Genomic DNA, 21,145 nt, shown 5'->3' with positions numbered 1-21,145 from the left:
CTCTAGTATCTTTCTTCCTCATATTGTCTATAAATTGGATAGTTCACCAAGGCTCAATGAGATAAATGTTTATTTTTCATTTATAAGAATACTACTTCAAGATGCTGCTTATACTCTTCTGACAAAAGGAACCTTTTTTCAGCCATTACTGACACTGGCAGCCAGTGGTGCTCAAGACCTGATCTTTTAAGCGTAGTAGTTGCAGAATATATTTTATCACTCCTTGTCTGTATCTGGGACACTTTAGTGAAGGGAAACCCTATTATATGCTTTGTGTTTGTACTTTGGCTAGTCAGTAATGCAGTTCAGAAACAAAAGCAGGACAAATGCTTGATTCTTTCATTCAGTACAGTAATCTGAAAATTTGAAATTGAAAAAGCTCTGAAATCTGAAACTTTGGTAACTATTCTAAAAGTTTGGGATTATTTTTTATTTTGGGATTAAGAATGTTCCATGGGAAAAACCTACACAGGTATTCCAGAATCTGAAAATCAGATACAGGATACTCAAGTGCATTCACTTCAGATTATTCACTAGTAGTTTCTGAGGTAACAATGTATTCTTAATTTTAGTTTTACTGGGTACTCAATGATTTAACTACACTTGATATACATTAGTCCACTAAAGTTGCTTCCTTACTTTAAAATTGTCTAATCTCCCATTGGTGAACCTCCTCTAAGTCAACTCCTGAGTCATTCAAAGGACAGCTTTGAATAGCTTTCTTGTTATGTGATATAATATAAGATACCTACTAATTGTGTATATTCTCAATCAAACTTAGAATAAGATAGTTTGTCATGGAACTATGGCTTCTTTCAATGTTAAATGGAATCTAGAAACGATAATTTTAACAGTAGTAAGGTTTTTAGTCCAGTTATAACAGAGATTGTTGCTAGGAAGCATATAAATTGTTTTACCTATTCGTTTAAGATAAAATATGCTTCCACATTGAAAGAATTTGGTAACTCAAATAGAAGATGCATTAATTACAGCAATATAAGCATAGTAATCCTGATCAAAAAGAGTTTTCCTTTACCACTAATCAAGATAATTGATTAAATTTTGTTTATTTATTTATTTATTTTTGGAGACTAAAAAAAATGTATGTGGTTCTCCTTCCTCAGCTAGAATTATGGATATTTACCACATGGCCACCCTTCAAGTTGAAGTTCAGTGATAAAAATTTAGATCTCTTCAGAAGAATGAATGAAAGTTATCAGAAATGATAATAATGTGGGACTATATAAAACCTTTCTGGTTTTTTGAGTCTCTGTAAGAGGTTATTATTCAAGTAATAAAATGTATGATAAGAGCTTATAATATATAGAATTAAAATATGGGCAATTGCCTAAAAAGCAAAAGAGAATACTGTTATAAGATTATCATACTGGTGTGAAGCACTATAATAATATGTGAAGGCAAAATATATTAAAATGAAGACTGCAGTGCAAGTCCTAGAGTAACAATAGCAGCAATTCCAAAAGATGAAGCAAAAGGGGAAAGATTTTTTTTTTTAAATACCCAAAGCAAAGCAGCAGAAGAAAAAGCCATCATCAATAGATTGAAGAAGTAGGGACCAAAACAGAACAATTTAAATGTCATTATATCAACCATCATATTTATAAATTACATATCCTCAGTAGATACTATCTGTCTATAAGAAATCCACTTTTAAAGATAAAGCTATGGTGGAAAAGATAAAATAATTAATATTAGCACTAATCAAAAATAGCTGAAAGGGTTATATCAGTAGTATGTATCAAAGTTGTTACTCAACAGCAGTATAACTATACATGGAAGTCTCATGGGACAGTTCATATTCAGTGCCCTGAGTTAATCTCAGCAACTTTAAAAGTATTTAAATAGGTTCTTTTACTGTGTTAGAATTAAATTAGATATCAATTAATAAAGAAGAGATAGAAAATTTTCAAAGTACTCCAGAAAGTGAAACACATACTTCTAAAGGTCAAAGAAGAAACACAGAGAACATAGCAACTACTTTGAACTAGAAAAATATTACATTTAGGTATGTGGGTTGCCACTAAAGGGTCCACTATAGCATTGAATGCTTATATTAGAAAACAAGAAAAATTGCAAATCAGTGGCTCCAGCATATACCACAAAAAACTAGAAGATAGAGGAAATTAAATTCAGAATAAGCTGTTGAACTGAAATAAAGAGCAAAACTTATAAAATAGATAACAGTAAAGAAAATTAAGAAAATAAGTTGGATTTTGTGATGATCATTAAAATTCATAAACCTACAGTCAAAGTGGTAAGAAAAGCAAGGACATAAATTAGTGATGCCAGCCATGAAAAAGAAGTTATCACTGTTTGCTACAGAAATAGAGAGGAACTAATGAGGAAATGCAGTGATGGGTCATGTAAGCTGATGCCGTAATAACTGTCTTGGCTTGCTTGCGCAAGCACACTGTAGTCACTGAAGTCAGTGAAGAAACTGGATGATGATAGACTTCTTGATGCATTAATGCATGACTGTAGGTAACACTTAATGCCAGTAAATTCAGCATTTTAAAAGAAATAAATGAATCATAAGTTGTCAAATTCCTGGAAAGTATAAAAGCTTATGCTAAAAGAAATACTTTGAAGCCAGGTGCTGGTGACTCACGCCTGTAATCCTAGCTACTCAGGAGGATCGAGGTTCAAAGTCACCCCAGGCAGGAAAGTCCATGAAACTCTTATCTCCAATAAACCACCAGAAAACCGGAAGTGGTGCTGTAGCTCAATTGGTAGAGCGCTAGACTTGAGCTGAAGAGCTGAGGAACAGTGCTCAAGACCAGAGTTCAAGCCCCACGACCACCACCACCACCACCACCACCAACAACAACAACAACAAAAAAATATATATATATACATATATATATTTTGAGCAATTCTATAATATTATAGGTTGGAAATAATTGACATAACTTTGCAACTATTGTACTTGTCCAGCTGGCAAACTGCTCTTCCTTGGTTTTGTCAAAAAAAAATGATAATCTTTGAGTGTAGTTAGATACTGTTTTTTATATTTTACATGATATTTTATATGTAGAAAATATATTTCAATTTTTTTATCTTACTAGTAGATAATCTGTTCCTTTCAGCCCATAACTAGTATTAAAACATCTATTTTCTTGTAGTAATCACTGATGGCAGAAAAGAAATAAAATATTACTGATATTTGAAGACCATAAATACTTATTTTAATTTCATCTTGTTTTTTCCAGTAGATTGAGAAGGTTGAAAAATATTTCTGGCTAAATATGCATTTAAAATAGTTTGTATTTTACTACCTCTGTACATTTGTACTTCAAGATGTTTTAAAAAAACAAATGGTTAAAACTGTGACCAAAAGAACCAACAAGTGAAGCACAAACTCTACTCTCTCTCCCTCCCTCTCCCTTCCCCCTCTATCTTTCTCTCTCTCACACACACAGAAGTGAAGCACCTCCTGCAAATAAAAGATCTTTAGGCTTGTTAAAAAAAAAAGGTAAAATAATGTGTTTGTAGCTTACAGTATTTATAGTATTATAATCAATAGCTGCTAAAGTATTAATGGGAACACTCTTTTAAATCTCTTTCTTCTGTATTTTTTTCTTCTGTATTTAGACTCATGCTTTTAAGATAATATTATTTTCTGCCAATTTTAATTCTTTTCCTTCCCTGAAAAGAAAAGCATATTTGAAAGAAAGATTGATTTCTAAAATATCTGTAAAATTTCCATTTGGGTTTTATTTTTAATGGAAATAATCATGTTTTCAGCTTAAACCTTAAAATTTTTAGAGATAGAGGGGAACAACAGTAAATCATTGAAATGGCCAATATATAGTCATTGTTATCAATTACTTTACAAAATGTATAATTCAAGAATTTTCCTTATTCAGTATGCAACAATAATATCATCTTCCTTCTATAGTGAAACTAATATTGAAAAGTTCACAAATAAAAATGCTAAGGCAGAAGCTGTGTAATTTATGTTTTGTTTTTGTTTTTGGGTCCGGTCGTGGGGCCTGAACTCTGGGCCTGGGCGCTGTCCCTCAGCTCTTTAGCTCAAGGCTAGCGCTCTACCACTTGAGCCACAGCGCCACTTCTGGCTTTTTTCTTTTTGCTTATGTGGTGCTGAGGAATCGAACCCAGGGCCTCAGGCATGCAAGGCAAGCGCTCTACCACTGAGCCACCTTCCCAGCCCCAGAAGCTGTGTAATTTAATATGTTACTCATATATATGAAAAATAATTCACTTAGTGCTATGTATGTACTTTACTTGATAAGCTGAGAATAATCTATAGTGTTTATCCTTTCCATTTATTTGCAAATATTACAAGTCAAAATCAAAGTATATTATAATCATCTTTCATTATTTTATTGTCATTTTTCTAAGGGCTGAAAGTAATAATAGGTAATTTCTAAAGTAGAATACCAAATTATATAGGTGAGAATGATTTTGGTTACAATTCTAAAATTCTATAATTGTTACTCAGTATATGTAACGTAAGAGTAGCTGAGGTAAGGCTCTGTAGAGCTTTTCCTGCAAAAGAATTCTAGTAATACATAGAACATATTCAGCTTACATAAAGCAGCTCAATAGCTAGTATGTTTTGGGTTTCTAGAAAATTATTCTCTAATATGCCCTCTTTCATAAGAATAGCACAACATCGTTAAATGTACTACTTTTAAAGAAACCTAAAAGCTGCTGTTATTTTTGAGAAATTTATCATCCATGCCAGACTTAGTTGACACTCATGTAAGCCAAGATGCATGGAAGACTGTTCTTGAGGCCAGCTCAAGAAAAAGTATGAGAACCTATATGTAAAACAAACTAAAAAAGCACAGAAAGGACTGAATGTATGAATCAAGTGATAAAACATTTGCACATGAGTTCTGAGTTTAGTTCTCAGAACCAAGAAATGTGTGTGTGTGTGTATGTGTATGTGTGTGTGTGTGTGTACTTTTGATTTTAAGTTGTTTCCACCTTTGTCACCAATTTTTTCACTAATGTCAGAAATTTTTCACTAATGTCAGACTCTTAACCTATTAACTCGCTAATAAATTCTTTCATAATCACAACATTTGTCAGCATTGCATCTTTTAAGGAAATTTTAGGATTATGTATATATTATTTCTGAGGATTATGCCAGTAGCTCTACCATTGTCTCTCCCCCCTCTTTAAATTTTTTTCTGTATTCTGAATTCATCTTCTTCTTCCAAAACTTACTTTCTCTCACTGTATTTCTTTTGTTTTCCATCCATTCTACCTTTTTATTTCTCTTTTCTATATGTTTTCTTTCATTCATTCACCTGTGTTTGCTGGTTAATTTTGAACTAGGGTCTTACAAACTTTTCTGCCCAACCTGGCTTTAAACTGTAATCCTGCCACATTCAGCATTCTGAGTAGCTGGCATTTCAGGTATGACTGACTGTCATCTAACAGTTTTCAAATTTTTTTTTCAAAAAATTTTTTTTTGTCGGAAGTTTTCAAATTTTTTTAATCAGATAACCTCAATTGCCTAAATATTTTGTATCCTATATTTAGAAAACAAATATTCCAACCAACATAAAATTTCTGTAACCAAATTTGTTTTCTATTTTATATTTCATATCTTTAAATTTTTGAGTTTTGCTTTTAACTCACCTTGCCTATGATTAGTGACACATTTTATTAGTGAGTTTTATGATTCTCACTTTGGTCATGTAAATTTTTGCTTCCTTCTCTCAAGAATAAGAAATCATTTGTTTGTAGCTTATCTCTTTTCATATTTTGTGGAAACAAGCTCACCTATAAGGGATACTAAAGGATTATTTGTTATTAGGTTGTGTTTTTAGTGTCATATGTACATTGCTAGTCAGTTTATTATTTTTAAGATGCTGTTTACAGTTTCATCAGTTATACTTTGAAAGCATTATATTAAATAATGGAATTCTGAGGTCCACCTAATTTGCTGTGCCCATCATCATTTGAAAGTTTTTGTCGGCTTCATATCAAATGTTTTATAACATTTAGCTTAAATGTATAAATATACAACCCAAATAACTAGACATTGCGTGGACTGATAGAAAATGTTGACTTTGTGTATAGAACTTTATAATATAAATTTTTTTTTCCTTTTACGGTATTGGAGTTTAAACTTAGACCTTCACATTTACTGGGCTGCTGCTCTCCCAGTTGAGCCACACCTCCAGCCCTTCTAGAGCACTCTTGAGACTTTTAGTTGCATAGTTTGTGTGCTGTGTTCTGCAGCTGTTGTAGTTCAGTAGCACAGCCTCTTTTCAAGTCAGGTAACTGTTAGCAATGAAAAGCATCATTGTGGCTTAAAAAGTAGTAATTCAAAAGCATAGTGCTTTTTTTTTTCCTTTACTATTTTCTATTTTTATTTTTTTTTTGCTTGGGCTTGAACTAAGGGCCTGGGCACTGTCCCTAAACTTATTCTTGTTCAGGGCTAGTGCCTACTACTTGAGCCAGCTTTTTCTGAATGGTTTGTTAGAGATAAGAGTCTTACAGACTTTCTGCCTGGGCTGGCTTTGAGCCATGATCCTCCAGATCTCAGCTTCCTAAGTAGTCTGGATTATAAGCATGAGCCACCAACGCCTGGTTTTTCTTTTTTCTTCTTTTATAGTACTGAGATTTGCTTCTACAGTACTGAGGCTTGCTTTATTGACTGGCACTTTTCCTATTTGAGCCATGCCTCTAGTCCTGCTTTTTGCTGGTCAACTTAGAAATGGAGTTTGGTGGACTCTTCTGCCCCAGCTCTCCACTGACAGCCATCTTCCCCATGAAAGCCTTCTTAGTATCTAGGATTACAGTGGAACACTAGTACCCAATAGGAATAGTGATTTATAAAAATGAAATTTGAAAGACAGAAAATATTAGAGAAAAAATAAAAGGATAATACATGTTAATCATATTTTTATTTATTTGTATTTGTATTTTGTCAGTTGTGGGGGCTGAAACTTGGGCCTGGGCACTGTTCTTCAGCTCAAGGCTAGTGCCCTACCACTTGAGCCACAGCTCCACTTCCGGCTTTTCTAATCTCGCTCAATCTCTCTCTCTCTCTCTCTCTCTCTCTCTCTCTCTCTCTCTCTCTCTATATATATATATATATATATAATATACATATTATATATATATAATTTTTTTTTTGTCGGTTGTATGGCTTGAACTCTGGCTTGGGCGCTATCCCTGTGCTCTTCAGCTCAAGGCGAGTGCTCTACTGCTTGAGCCACAGCATCACTTCTGGTATTCTGGTGTTTTACTGGAGATAAGAGTCTCACGGACTTTCCTGCCCAGGCTGGCTTTGAATTGTGATCCTCAGATCTCAGCCTCCTGAGTAGCTAGGATTACAGGTGTGAGCCACTGGCGCTCAGCTCTAATCATATTTTTTAAAAGTATTTTTCAGATTGTTTTTCTTCAGTTAGCTCAGAAGTGTTACAATTTTCTGTTTTTCTTATCTGTCAGTGCATCTAATTTTTTTGTTCCCAATGGGATATTGGCTGTAATAGCCTGGTGGTTTATATTTAGGTATGATTTACTATGAAAAAATCTGTTAAGAATGCATTTTGTTTTCCTGAACTTGTCAGTGCTACTGTATCATTGTTCTGTCCTTGTATTGGCTTAAGGAGACAGATAGTTAAAAGGATTTAAAATAGTGTCATTATGAAATAAAATCTCCTTTAGATGATAGAATGTAAAGTTAATGCTGACTTTAGCTTAGGAAATACCACATTTAACAATTAATAATTAAACAATTATTGAGTAGTGTAGTGATGGAATCTTTCCCCTTCTTCTGTAGGCTATTCACTCTGTGGCTTGGCACCATGAAGGAAAGCAGTTTATTTGCAGTCATTCAGATGGCACTTTGACCATATGGAATGTGAGGTCACCTACCAAGCCTGTGCAGACAATCACTCCACATGGTAAGAATCTTCCATTGCAAATGTATCTAAATTGTCAGAGACTAGAGGCTGTTCTGTTTAGGTTTGCATTTAGATTTGCCTCTGTGGTTTTAATGAATAAATAAGTAACATAAGGAATGTAACTGGGCACTAGTAATTGGTGCCTACAATCCTAGCTACTCAGGGGACTGAGAGCTGAGGATCACAGTTTTAAGCCAAGTCAAGCAGGAAAGTCCATGAGATTCATATCTCCAACTAATCATCAAAAAGCCAGAAGTGAAGCCAGGTGCCAGTAGCTCATGCCTATAATCCTAGCTACTCAGGAGGCTGATATCAGAGGATCTCAGTTCAAAGGCAGCCCAGGCACAAAAGTCCATGAGACTCTTACCTTCAGTTAACCACCAGAAAACCAGAAGTGGCTCGGTGGTTCAAATGGTAGAGGGCTCTCCTTGAACTGAAGAGCTGAGGGACAGCGCCAAGGCCCAGAGTTCAAGCCCCAGGACCGAAAAAAATTATTTACCAATATAAAGCTTTTTAAAAAATCTTACATCCCTTTATACTTACTAAGCAAACATCTCCTTTACTCCTCAACAATATTATAACAGTTGCTGGCCACTGGTGGCTCATATCTCTAATCCTAATCATTGGGGCTTGAACTCAGCCTGGGCTCTGTCCCTCAGCTCTTCAGCTCAAGGAGAGTGCTCTACCACTTGAGCCGCAGCACCACTTCCGGTTTTCTGGTGGTTTATTGGAAATGAGTCTCATAGACTTTTCTACCAGGGCTGGCTTTGAACCACGATCCTCAGATCTCAGATTCCTGAGTAGCTAGGATTACAGGCGTGAGCCACTGGCACCCGGCTATCATGTTTTTTGAATGTGCAAATTTAGTTGAATTCCCCTTTGTTCATTGACTCTCTCAAGTCATTTATTATGATTGTCTATGGATTCTGTATTTTTGTGGTAAATAGATGGTAAGTTCTGCTTTTGTCTTTTGGCCATTTCTTTCCTATGACAGATAAGTGTTTGTTATTTAGGAGGGAATAATTGTGGTAGGCATTAGATTAAGGGTCACTGAAAAAAATGAAAACTTTGCCTAAGTGCAAGCCAATTTAAAATAAGATGAAGCATGAAGAATTATGTTTGTGTGCTTCTGAGATTTACCTGAAGCATAAAAATAAAAGGATGCCTATGAAAAGACTTACTGGATACACATACTTAAATAAGGCTTTCACTTAAGGGTAAAAGAAAGAAAATTCAGGACAGTATTCTAAAACATATCACATGCAAACTCCCCTTGGGTGGGATTGTGTTGTCTTCAGCTGCCACCACCAGTCTCTGGCTTCTGAGGAGCTCCTGTAGAAACTCCCAGTGACACACATTAAGTGACTAATTCAGTCTATCCAGTCAGTGCATGGAAGTTTACCCAGGGGAGTTTGACCTTCAACATACATCATAAACCTACTGGCCAAGAGTCAAATCCCAGCTATACAGGCATGCTAATCCCCAGCTATAAATTAAATCTATCTCCAACCTCACTAAGCAAAGTACACTCTTTTTCACTTCAGACTAGCATTATTAACATCAGCAATCTGGTGTTGCAGTTTTCATTTTATTTTTGTATAAAAATCACTGTCCAGTGAGAATATAATGTGAACCACATGTGTAATTTTAAGTCGACTCTGAGCCATAGTAAGGACAGTAAAATGAATCTGATACATTAATTTTAATAGTAAAATTTATTTAACCCCAGATGTGCAAAATTATTTCATCCTGTAGTCAAACATATAAACTTGAAATATTTCACATTTTTATATTCTTTAAAATTCAGTATGTATTTTTCTGTTACATTTCCAGACACACTTTGAGTACTCAATAATCACATGCAACTGGTGGTTGCTGTATTGGATAATTGCTCTATTTTGAGAACATAAATGCAGTGTACCAGCTATATTAGTTAGAAAATTCATCCTCGATTGTAAATGGCAAAATTAAAAGCACAAGAGAGTTTTATTAATAATCTTCATTTTTCAAATGAATCTTTCATCATTCCACAGACATTCATTGAGTACTTCATGACACTTCTGGACCAGAGATTAAATGCTGGAAATACATTGTCCTTGAAGAGCTCAGAGCTCAGATTTACTGAAAATGATCTATTAACTGAAAATATTGCAGTGATACAGGCAAGCATATTATGATATTGAAGTAGAGAAGTAGTAGCTGTGGATTCAGGTGAAGCATATAGGAATACTTCACAAATTCAGGAAATCAGAGTTAAGTCTTAAAGGAGCATGGTGCTTTAGAAAAACTCAGAAGGGGATTTTGGTGAAAAGCTACAAAAAGGCATAAAGATGTAGTTAAAACAAGTATTCAAATGTGTTTTCTTTCATGTTATTGTTTCTAACATATTTATAAGATGATTTCTTTATTGCTTGTATGTCCCTCCTCCACGGTATAATCCCTGCTTTCATTGTATTTGATGTTGGTATAATTTGTGGAGGGGAAGGGCAAAACCAAATTGTTTAAATAGGGATACAGGTGGACCCATTGCAACAATGTACAAGTCGTTATGTTGAAAACCAAACTTTAGGGGCTGGGAAGGTGGCTCAGTGGTAGAGCGCTTGCCTTGCATGCCTGAGGCCCTGGGTTCGATTCCTCAGCACCACATAAGAAAAAAGCTGGAAGTGGCGCTGTGGCTCAAGTGGTAGAGCGCTAGCCTTTAGCTGAAGAGCTGAGGGACAGCACCCAGGCCCAGAGTTCAGGCCCCACGACTGGACCCAAAAAAAAAAAAAAAGAAAAACAAACTTCACAACTTTGGCGAGGTGGGGGTGGGGGGGAGATGGGAAGGGATGGGAAGGGGAAACAAAGGAGGAGGCAACCATGCTTGATAAGGAACTCATTACCTTGCTCATGTAATTGTAACCCCTCCGTATGGTATTTTCACAATAAAAAAAATTTTTAAGGGTGTTTAAGGGAAACTAGTAGTAGTGAATAATAGAATTTAAATTTCTTTTGGGCAAGTAACAAGAAATGAAAGCAGAGCCATGTACCAGAGGCAAGATTATTTATCAGAGTATGCTAAAAAATAGTGATAGAGTGCTTGCCCTGCATGCAAGAAGTCCTTGGTTCGATTCCTCAGCACCACATAAGCAGAAATAACTAGAAGTGGCCCTGTGGCTAAGTGGTACAGCGCTACCCTTGAGCTGAAGAGCTGAGGGACAGCGTCCAGGCCGAGTTCAGGCCCCACAATTGACAAAAACAAAACAACAACAACAACAAAAGTGTGAACTTCATCCAGGCACCCATGGCTCACACCTGTAATCCTAGCTACTCAAGGAGGCTGAGATCTGAGGATCACTGTTTGAAGCAAGCCCAGGCAGGAAGTCCTTGAGACTCTTATCTCCAATAAACTACCCTATCCCCCGAAAAAAGCAAGAAGTAGTACTCTGGTTCAAGTGGTAGAGTGCTAGCCTTGAGCAAAAGAAGTTTAGTCCTGAGTTCAAGCACTAGGACTGGTTCGTGTGTGTGCATATGCGTTAACACACACACACACAATGTCCACTTTATGTTGGACATCTAGTAAATGAGTTGGCTGTGAAAAATTATATCTCAAAAATTGTATCTCAAAAAGGCTAATAGTGGTGTATCAGATGACCTTAAGCAAAAGAGGATGGCTAGATAGGAAGCCATGGCATTAATAGCATATGGCAATTTCAATTATGACTGGAAATAGGAAGAGAGGATGTGCTTGAATGAAATTCTGGAATTTGTGTCAGCAGGATTTTGAGCAGTTCAGTATACCTGAATACTGAAAAACAATAGGAAAACAGTAATGGTAAACATCATTAAGAAAGCAGATGTGGCGTAGAGGCTTATGTGATTTGTTAAGCCAAGTTTTATCATTAGTAAGATGTTCTCAGTGATTTGTCATGGCAATTTAAAGGGACTTGTTCTTGAAGTAGCAAAGTATGAAGAAGTAAGATGACATCTAGTGGTGAAATCTGGTGCTTCTCTAAATGTTCTTTAGATGTGCTGTATAAAATCATCACTAATAGCTTTATTAGTTCTAGTTAGAAAATAATTAGTGTAACATTTCAGATGAATAACTTGTATCAACCAGTAATCAATAACATTTGAAACACTGAAGTTGGAAAAGAATATCAGAATATGCACATCAAAAGAACTTACTGGTTCTAAGTACAATTAATAAAGGATCATCACTGTAAAAACATCAAGGGGGCTGGGAAGATGATGCAGTGGTAGCATGCTTACCTTGCTTGCATGAGGCCCGGGTTCGATTCTCAGCACCACATAAGCAGAAAAAGCCAGAAGTGGTGCTGTGGCTCAAGTGGTAAAGCTGAAGAGCTGAGGGACAGTGCCCTGGCCCAGAGTTCAGGCCCCATGACTGACAAAAAAAAATTATTTATACAGATAAGGAGAATATTCTATTTAAAATACTTGCAGGGAGAAAAAAAGAAAAACTAACTTAAAGGGTATCAACAGTTTATTGTAGTTTATTGTAAGCCAGGAATGCTACAACGCGATGCAAACACTGTGAAAAGACTATTGAACAAGAGACAAGCTGTGTACCAGTGGCTCGCATGTGTAATTCTTGGTACTCAGGATGCCGAGAACTAAGGAGTGAGGTTCAAAATCAGCCTTGGTAAGAAAATATGTGAATTATCGCCAATTAACCACCAAAAAGCTGAAGCAGAGCTATGGTTCAAGTGGTAGAGCACTAGCTTTGAGCAAAAGAAGCTCAGGGACAGCACCTAAGCTGAGTTCAAGCAATTCCTTCTGAAGGGCTGTTGAATAAGAGGGATTTTATACTTTACCTGTTTTTATGCAATATCTATTTATATATACCATCCTGTGACTTCCTTTAGAAATTGTTCCAGCCTCTGAAAGACTGTATTGAATACTGAAATTGAATACTGAAATAAGTTAAAGGACAGAATACTTATATACCTGAATAATTGATATCTGAATATCTGAATAATTGATTTACCTTATAAAATAATTCATATAACAAAATAATTTTGAAGATAAATATAAAACTGGGATCTGTAATTTTGAATTATACCACATTAGCACTTCCATTAGAGTTGTGCATGAAAGAGGAAGGAAAATTCTTTACTAAAAGTTCTATTGTCTCTTAACAGATGGAAAAAGATTGAAATTCATTGTTTCTTGAAAAACAGGAGACAGCTTTTCAGATTTAAGCTTCCCTTTCCTGTATCTTTCTTTTTTTTTCCTGATTTCTCCCTTCCATGTCAACCATGCAGTCCTCCTCTGTGGCCCCTTCCTGTGCCCCATTGGCTTTGTTTCTAATTCTTTGATCTGGTTCTACCTTCCCTACTTCTTGGTTCTTAAAAATTGGTCTACCAAAGGTTCAAGATTCCACTTTACTATCATTTCTTATAAGAAGGAGAAGCAATAATCTTATATCAAGACAAGATTAGATGTTCCATCATGGTTTATGGACATTAATTTATTTTTAAAAATTCACATAATAAAGGTCACATTTCATATCAATAGAGAAACAATGATGGTTCCATAAATAGTGCTGGTAACAGGATAATCGTGTAAGAACTCAGACTATGTTTGTCAATGTGTTCCTTTTATTGTCCACAGTTATACTGCAGACTTTAAAGTCCTACTCAAGTGATAGCTAGTTTATTAATTAGAGCAGAGATACATTCTAGTTTATTAATTAGAGCAGAGATACATTCTCTGTGCAAAATATTAATCAGAAATTAATTAAATATAACAAAACCATAAAATAAATATGAGCAACTGAAAAGAATGGCATGTGATTTGGGTGGGAAAAATCTTATAAACTTAAAACTAAAGACACGTCTTAACTTAAAAGGCTTGTTTTTTACATACATACATGCACACACACACATACACACACACACAAATATATCATCACATGTAAGTTACATCATAATACAGTCTCTTCTCCTGGGACCTACCAGTGTAAGTTAGGGCAGAACTTATAGATGTTCTTTCAAAATGTATAGATTTCTAAAATTAGTATGTATTAATATACACATATGTAAACATGAGATTTGTTTTTATGATCATTGTTTTATAAAATTAGAGAATTTTTTTTCATCCTACTCTTCTGGGTCCACTATATTTTAAGAAAGCCCCTTCAGGTCCCCTGGTATAGCTCTAGTTCTGTTGTTTTAATGATTTAATAGCTGGTGATTTGCTTCAATACTTACCTTTTTCAAATTACTGGTATTCACTTTGTCTCTGGCTTTTTTAATCACTGAAAATTATGCTACAGTACTGTCCTTGTATATATTCCCTAAGAATAAATCCTTTCCTTTCTATGGAGTAAATATATAGGAGTACAGATGCTTCTGTTTCTAATATTATAGAAAGTTGTCTCCTTCATAATCAGCAGTCGAGCCATCTAAGTCTGGGCTTTTCTTTGTGGGTAGTGTTTTTGTTTTGTTTTGTCTCCTTATATTTCTTTCAGATTGTTTGTTTCTTCTTGAATTGGTTCAGTAATAATGTTTTTCTATTAATTTGTTCTTTTCTTCTAAGGTGTCCCTTTGGTTGACACACAGTTGTTCATAGATTCTTTGGTAATTTTGTTTCTGGTTCTGCAGTTTTGAGTCTTAGTTCCTTGTTTCCTGAGCAATTGAGATAAATAAAGATTTGCCACTTACATTATTCCATTTCAAAGGGTCTTCTGATTTTCTCTTGATACTGTCTTTTAATCCACTGGCTATTTAATAATGTGTAATTTTCACTTTTTTTTAGTATCTCCCATTTTTTCCACTCTGCATTTCTAACTTCATTCTAATTTGATTGGCACATTTGTTTTTATATAAATTCTTTAAAATTTATTGAGATATATTTTATGATCTAACATATGGTCTACCCAAAATGTTTTATCTATACTAAAATAGAATAGATGTTTATTACATCTAAAGTTGTTGAAACTTGGATTTCCTTGTGGATCTTCTGTTCAGTTTCCTACGTTATTGAAAGTGAATTCTTAGTTTCTAACAAGTGCTGTTGAACTGTCTATTTTCTCCTTATTTTTCATCAGCTTTTGCTTTATATGTTTTGATGCTTTGATATTAGGTTTGATATTAGGTACATATATGTTCTGAATTGTCACGTTTTCCTGATGTACTGGCCCTTCGCAAATCGACCTTCTAGACGCTGATGGAATTTCAAATTGGCACAACCTTTCTGGAGTACAGTTTTTCCCAGATAACTTTTTCTCTGCATTATCTCACAGAAACAGCCATTAATTTATTCACTCACTAATTATTAGATGCCACTCTATATACTAAGAGTGTTTACCATGACAATTACAACAGAACACACATACATGTGTGTGAAAAACTTTGCTTTCCTAGAAAGCAAACCCAAACAATAAACAATAACTGAGCTATAAAGGATATTAGAATGTAATATATGCTGTGAAGAAGAAATAAATCCATGAGAGAGGACAGGTGTATGTTGGGGATTCTCAAAGTATCTCCAAATTTTGTGACTTGCCAGGAAAAATACTTATAACAGTATTAAGAGTAATAAATCTCTACAGCAAGCTGTTCTTTTATTTTAGTTTCCTATAGTTTCTATTATGAACCTTTAGAAATGTATTACTTAAATCATTAAAAATCTAAATGAGTTTCTGATGCATAAAGGTTGGTATATTTTACTTAATTTCATTTCACTTTATGTGCACAATTGATATAAGAATGTAAAGTGACTTAGTATTTTAGAATTTAATGCAAGAAAATATATTTTAGGAAAGCAGTTAAAGGATGGGAAGAAGCCAGAGCCATGCAAACCTATCCTCAAGGTGGAATTCAAGACAACTAGATCTGGGTAAGATTTTCTTTCATTGCCAATATTGTTTGTAATTACTCAAATGGCATTTTACTATTAGTTTTGAAGACCTACTTTAAAATGGCCTGCTCTCGTCTTGAGTTTTATCACATTTTTATTTTAAACAAAATAACAAAAACAGGTAAATTTAGAATGAAATACTTTTTTCCTGGTTTTAGTAGTCTTGGAAAGTTATCATTATTCTTCTTGTCAAACTTCATATATTTTGTTAAATTTTAGAAACAATAATTTTTATTTCCTGGTGAAAAACAGTATAAGCAGTGAAGGGAAGAAGATTTATAACTTGATTTACCTATATATGTTACTTCTAAAAGGTTTATTCTTTAGCAAGTAAACCCCATAAGAATACTTGGTGGTCACTAAAGTAAATGCAGTTTAATGTAACCAGAGGTTGTCAGTCATTTGAAGATACTGTAACTATATGAATTAGGTATGAGAATGAGATCGTTTTTACAATGTAAATAAAATATTTTGTGTGTACTCAATGTTATATTTAAGTATAAAATATATAAAATGTAACTTTTTAAATTCTTCTTTAAAAGTTCTACATCTCTTTAACCTTCAAGGAAACTTTATTTTTTAATTTCTGTTATTAATTACCTAGGCAAAATCTGTGTGAACTTATGTAGTATAGGGAAGTGGCTCTCAAATTGTGATCACTAGAAGAATGGTTTTAATTTATCCCTCAGTGTTTAAAATATCATTTTTTCCCCTGGTCCTTAAATTAGGATCAGTTTTGTTTAGCTGCTGTTTTTGGTAATCCTATTTTTATAAGACAGCTCCAAAAGCCTAGTAAAAAAAAATTCATTAATAATTTTCAGTTTACTTTTCATTCTAATCAATTGTTTTAGTCAGTGTTCTGACAATTTCCTAAAATCCCTGAAGAAATAAAAAAAAAAAATAGAAAAAAGAAAAATCCCTTCTTTATAAAGAAGAAAGGTTTCTCTTTCCTCACAGTGTTGAGATTTTAGCCCATAGTCAGTTGGCCTATGTTTCACAGCCTATGTCCCCAACATGTGTGTGTATACCTATCACACATGTATACATATATACATATGCATGTATACATGCATGTGCATACAGTTATCTATGTCCTCACCATATATCTTGGTTGAGAGTGCATGGCAGAGGAAGCTGCTCATTTCATAAGGAAATGAAGAGGGAAGAGAAGGTGTTGTGGTCCCAACGTCTCCTGTCCCTGACTGCACTGCTTCCCACTAGGCCCTAGCTCTTGAAGGTTCCATTACTTCCTTGATGGTACTGTAGGCTGAGTACTGAGCCTTCAACACATGGGACTCGTGGACACTTACACAAATGATAGAATCATGAATGTACATGCACCTATTGAACTTGACATATAATCAGCAAAATAAGCTTTTATCTTGTCAAACCATTATCCATTTGATGCCTACTATGAGAGCATAGATTTCAAATTAGTTATTGTTTACATTAGAAATTTGTCAAAATTGTGTTTCCATCTCTGAAATTGAATTGCTTTTTGTTTTTTGAGGTTATTTTTGGCAGTTGTGGGGCTTAAACTCTGGGCCTGGGTGCTATCCCTCAGCTCTTTAGCTCAAGGCAAATGCCCTACCACTTGAGCCACAGTGCCACTTCTGGTTTTCTGGTGGTTAGTTGGAGATCAGAGTCTCATGGACTTTCCTGACCAGGCTGGCTTTGAACCATGATTCTCAGATCTCAGCCTCTTAAGTAGCTAGGATTACAGGCATGAGCTACTAGCGCCGGGCAAATTGTATTTTTTTGTCTGAAAAAAATGCTGAATGTTCAGAAGATTACTAATACAAGCAGTAATGTAGACACTGATATATGAGATTGACAGTTTAGTTCTTGATCCTCATTTCCCAATATATGTAGAAAAAATGTATATCATAGAAATACTAATGAGGTCCCATATTCTTCTAGGGTTTTCACTGAAATCCAAGGGATTTATTGATTGTAACTTTTAAGGCAAAGTGTTATTTTTTGGATTGGCTTTATTATTTGATTCTCCTTAGCTTTATTGAGTCTTGTCCTGGTTCAAAGAAGTTAGGTTTTGATAGTATATCTGCCAAAATACTTGGGAAAAAAAAGTTTTCAGGTTGGTAGGAGTGATCTGCAGCTAGAGCATTTCTTGATGTATCATGAAAAGTCAGTGCATTACATTTAATAGATGCTTGAAGACATTAAGATATTTTCTGTGAGCTTTGTTGACTAGTCCTGGGTAGGGCTAGAGTAAAAGCCATGCATTCAACTCAAACTGCATAAACCCAGGGAAAAATTTTATGACTTTTCTGCAGGGAATAAAAGAAAAAGTGATAGGGACCAAGAGGAAGTCTGAGGGTCAAATTGGGTCACCTATCATTTTTATTGCTGCTTAATTTTGAAGTAATTTACTTGGATTTTATTTAATCTAATTAGAAATTCCATATGGGATTATTCAACTGTAAGGTGTGTAAAACTTTTAGATTTAAGATTTCATTGTTTAACTATATAAAATTATGATACATCAAAAATAATCTTTTTGCTGTTTTATAATCCTAACTGCATTTTATTTTCAGGGAACCTTTTATTATTTTATCAGGAGGTTTATCATATGATACTGTAGGAAGAAGACCTTGCTTAACAGTGATGCATGGGAAAAGTACAGCTGTGCTGGAAATGGACTATTCAATTGTTGATTTCCTAACACTCTGTGAAACTCCATACCCCAATGGTAAGCTTTGTGTCTTTTAATCTCATTCTCCATAACCATTGGTATTTAAAACAAAGACCTCAGTTGCCTAAAGTAGTTTCCTTATCCTATTGTGCTAATTCTTTTAGAAAAGAGCTGCTACCTTAGACTGCAGATTTTATTTCATCGGTTTGTTTTGATTAATAAACTTTGTTTAATATCACATATAAGTGTAGATTTATTTAATGAAAAACTTACTTGAAATACAGAACCAGAATGCTCAATACTTGAGAATGAATAAAATTAAAACCAATTAGCAAATTTTTGCTTTGTATCCTGTTGTCCTCTTGCATACTAAAACTTTAGTTTGTACATTGTTTCCTTTTATAGATTTCCAAGAACCATATGCTGTTGTTGTTCTTCTAGAAAAGGATTTAGTACTAATAGACCTTGCACAGAATGGGTAAGATCATTGTGTGAACAATTCCATGTAGTGGAAAAGATCTCTTTTAGTGTAAGATTAACTATTTGTTTCTTTTAGTATTGTATTTATATCTACAACTTTGCTGTCTACTAAAACTCCAGACCCCCATCCTTTTACCTGTTAAATTTCTCTGTGATATTGAATCTCATATAATTTACATTCTTTAAAGTCAAATTTTGTTGAATTTCTGACATGTCATATTTCAGCCTCATACTTCCTTGTCCTGAATGCACAAAAGCAGCCTGTCTAAAATTGATTCATCATAATTTATTTATAATTAACCTTTTAGTCTCTCTATTTCTGTTTCCTTTTGGGTGCAGTGTGTTTTATATACCATTGACTCATTAATTATTACAAGCATCACTAATCTTGTTACTCTTCTGTTTAAGTTATCATTTGCTCTTGGATTTTTTTTTTTTTCGTTGGTTTTTTTCAGCTGGTTACTTGAAAAAGTGATACTTTAAAAAAAAAAAAAAAGTGATACCTGCTAACCTGGCCTCTTCCTATAGTGACATTACTTCATAGGAAAACTGAAAACTTCGCAGAGTGTTAAAGAGATAGCACATTTTATAATTACATAATTCTCACCAGTTATGGGCTTCCCCACCCAAAATGTTCCCCTATTTTATGGTAATCTCTTTTTCCCTCCTTTATATCTAGATTCCACATATGAGAGAAAACATGTGGTACCTTCTTTCTGAGTATGGTTTATTGCACTTAACATGATTGTCTTTAGGTCCATCAATTTTCTTAGGGATGTATAATTTTAGTCTTCTTTATGGCTGAAAACATTCTGTATCCATCCATCAGTTTATGGGCATCTGGGCAGATTCTGAACAGTTTTTGTTTGAGATTACTTTTTCCCCACATCCTTGCTAGCATTTGTTGTTTTTTCCTGATAATAACTTAGAATAATTTATTATTTATAGGATTTTGTTATTCTACTCCCATAGGAACTAGTTGAGTCTTTTTACATGTAGTCTGCCCTAAAATATATATCTGAGTCAAAAATAATATTGTCAAAGTAATGTGATAGGTCATTTTATTCAAGGAAAGTATTAGTTAAATGTATAGTAGAGTCATTGAACTAAACAAAGATTTGTCCTACAAATAGAAGAAAGTTGCCTGACTTTGTTACTGCACATTTTGGTTTGTGTTTTACCCTCTGTTTGAGGATAAGGATGGCAGTTGTTGAGTTTCTTTGGTGATCTATAAAGGGTTTTTCTTAAAGTATTTCCAACTTCGCCGGGCACTGGTGGCTCACTCCTGTAATCCTAGCTACTCAGGAGGCTGAGATCTGAGGATCGCGGTTCAAAGCCAGCCCGGGCAGGAGAGACCGTGAGACTCCTATCTCCAATAAAACCACCAGAAAACCGGAAGTGGCACTGTAGCTCAAGTGGTAGAGCGCTCCCCTTGAGCTGAAGAGCTGAGGGACAGCGCCCAGGCCCAGAGTTCAAGCCCCATGACCGACAAAAAAAAAAAAAAAGTATTTCCAACTTCCTTTAAATCACTGTTACGGGAAACCTAATCACTATTCCTATATTTTACAGAATAACCATTTTGTATTTTTAAAAGATTTTTAGCTAGTTCCTGTTTTCTAGAAGTTTTTAAGTGATTAATCTTCATTCTAAGAACTGTTACTGTGTGTTTAGATAGGCTTTTGCTTTAATTTTATGATTTTTTAATGTTTTTTAATATGAAAATACTGTACAAAGGGGTTACAATTACATGAGCAAGGTAATGAGTACATTTCCTATCAAGCATTGTTGCCTCCTCCTTTGTTTTTCCCCTAACATCCCTTCCCTCCCACCTCCACAAAACTCCACCCTCCCCACTCCCTCCACCCCCGCCTAAATTGTAAAGTTTGTTTTTCAACATAATGTCTTCTACACCTCATTGTTGCAGTGGGTCAACCTTTTAAACATTTTGTTTTTTCCCTTTCCCTCCCCAAATTATACTGACATTAAATACAATGAAAACAGGGGTTATACAACCATGGGGGAGGGACATACAAAGCAACAAAAAAAAATCACATGGTACCTTTTAAAGAAAGAAAGAAAGAAAAAACAACTTGTGCCCCTATCCTGGGGTTCATTTCGCTTAGCATCATCTTATAAGGTCATATGTACATAGCTTTTAACCTTTTCTACTTGTCCCAGACATATACTAGTTATTGCAAATAAGGGAAGCCATGGAACTTATGTTTCTTTGGGTCTA

The 21,145-nt window shown here is 34.6% G+C and overlaps 1 protein-coding gene across 8 annotated transcripts in view; it reads left to right on the top strand.

Annotated features, from left to right (window-relative positions):
* The window catches only part of Stxbp5 (syntaxin binding protein 5), a 108,091-nt gene that overhangs the window by 38,722 nt on the left and 48,224 nt on the right, over nt 1–21,145 (top strand). For all 8 annotated transcript variants that reach the window (XM_070010491.1, XM_070010493.1, XM_070010490.1 and 5 more), the window contains exons 8-11: nt 7,790–7,913; nt 15,677–15,755; nt 18,332–18,486; nt 18,835–18,907. In XM_070010491.1, coding sequence (XP_069866592.1) covers nt 7,790–7,913; nt 15,677–15,755; nt 18,332–18,486; nt 18,835–18,907 — 431 coding nt within the window. The remainder of the gene's footprint in view (nt 1–7,789; nt 7,914–15,676; nt 15,756–18,331; nt 18,487–18,834; nt 18,908–21,145) is intronic.

This window comes from Dipodomys merriami, unplaced genomic scaffold, assembly GCF_024711535.1.
Source record: "Dipodomys merriami isolate MVZ:Mamm:240054 unplaced genomic scaffold, mDipMer1.0.p SCAF_8, whole genome shotgun sequence".
Taxonomy (NCBI): domain Eukaryota; kingdom Metazoa; phylum Chordata; class Mammalia; order Rodentia; family Heteromyidae; genus Dipodomys; species Dipodomys merriami.
This window is presented reverse-complemented; position numbering and strand designations above follow the sequence as displayed.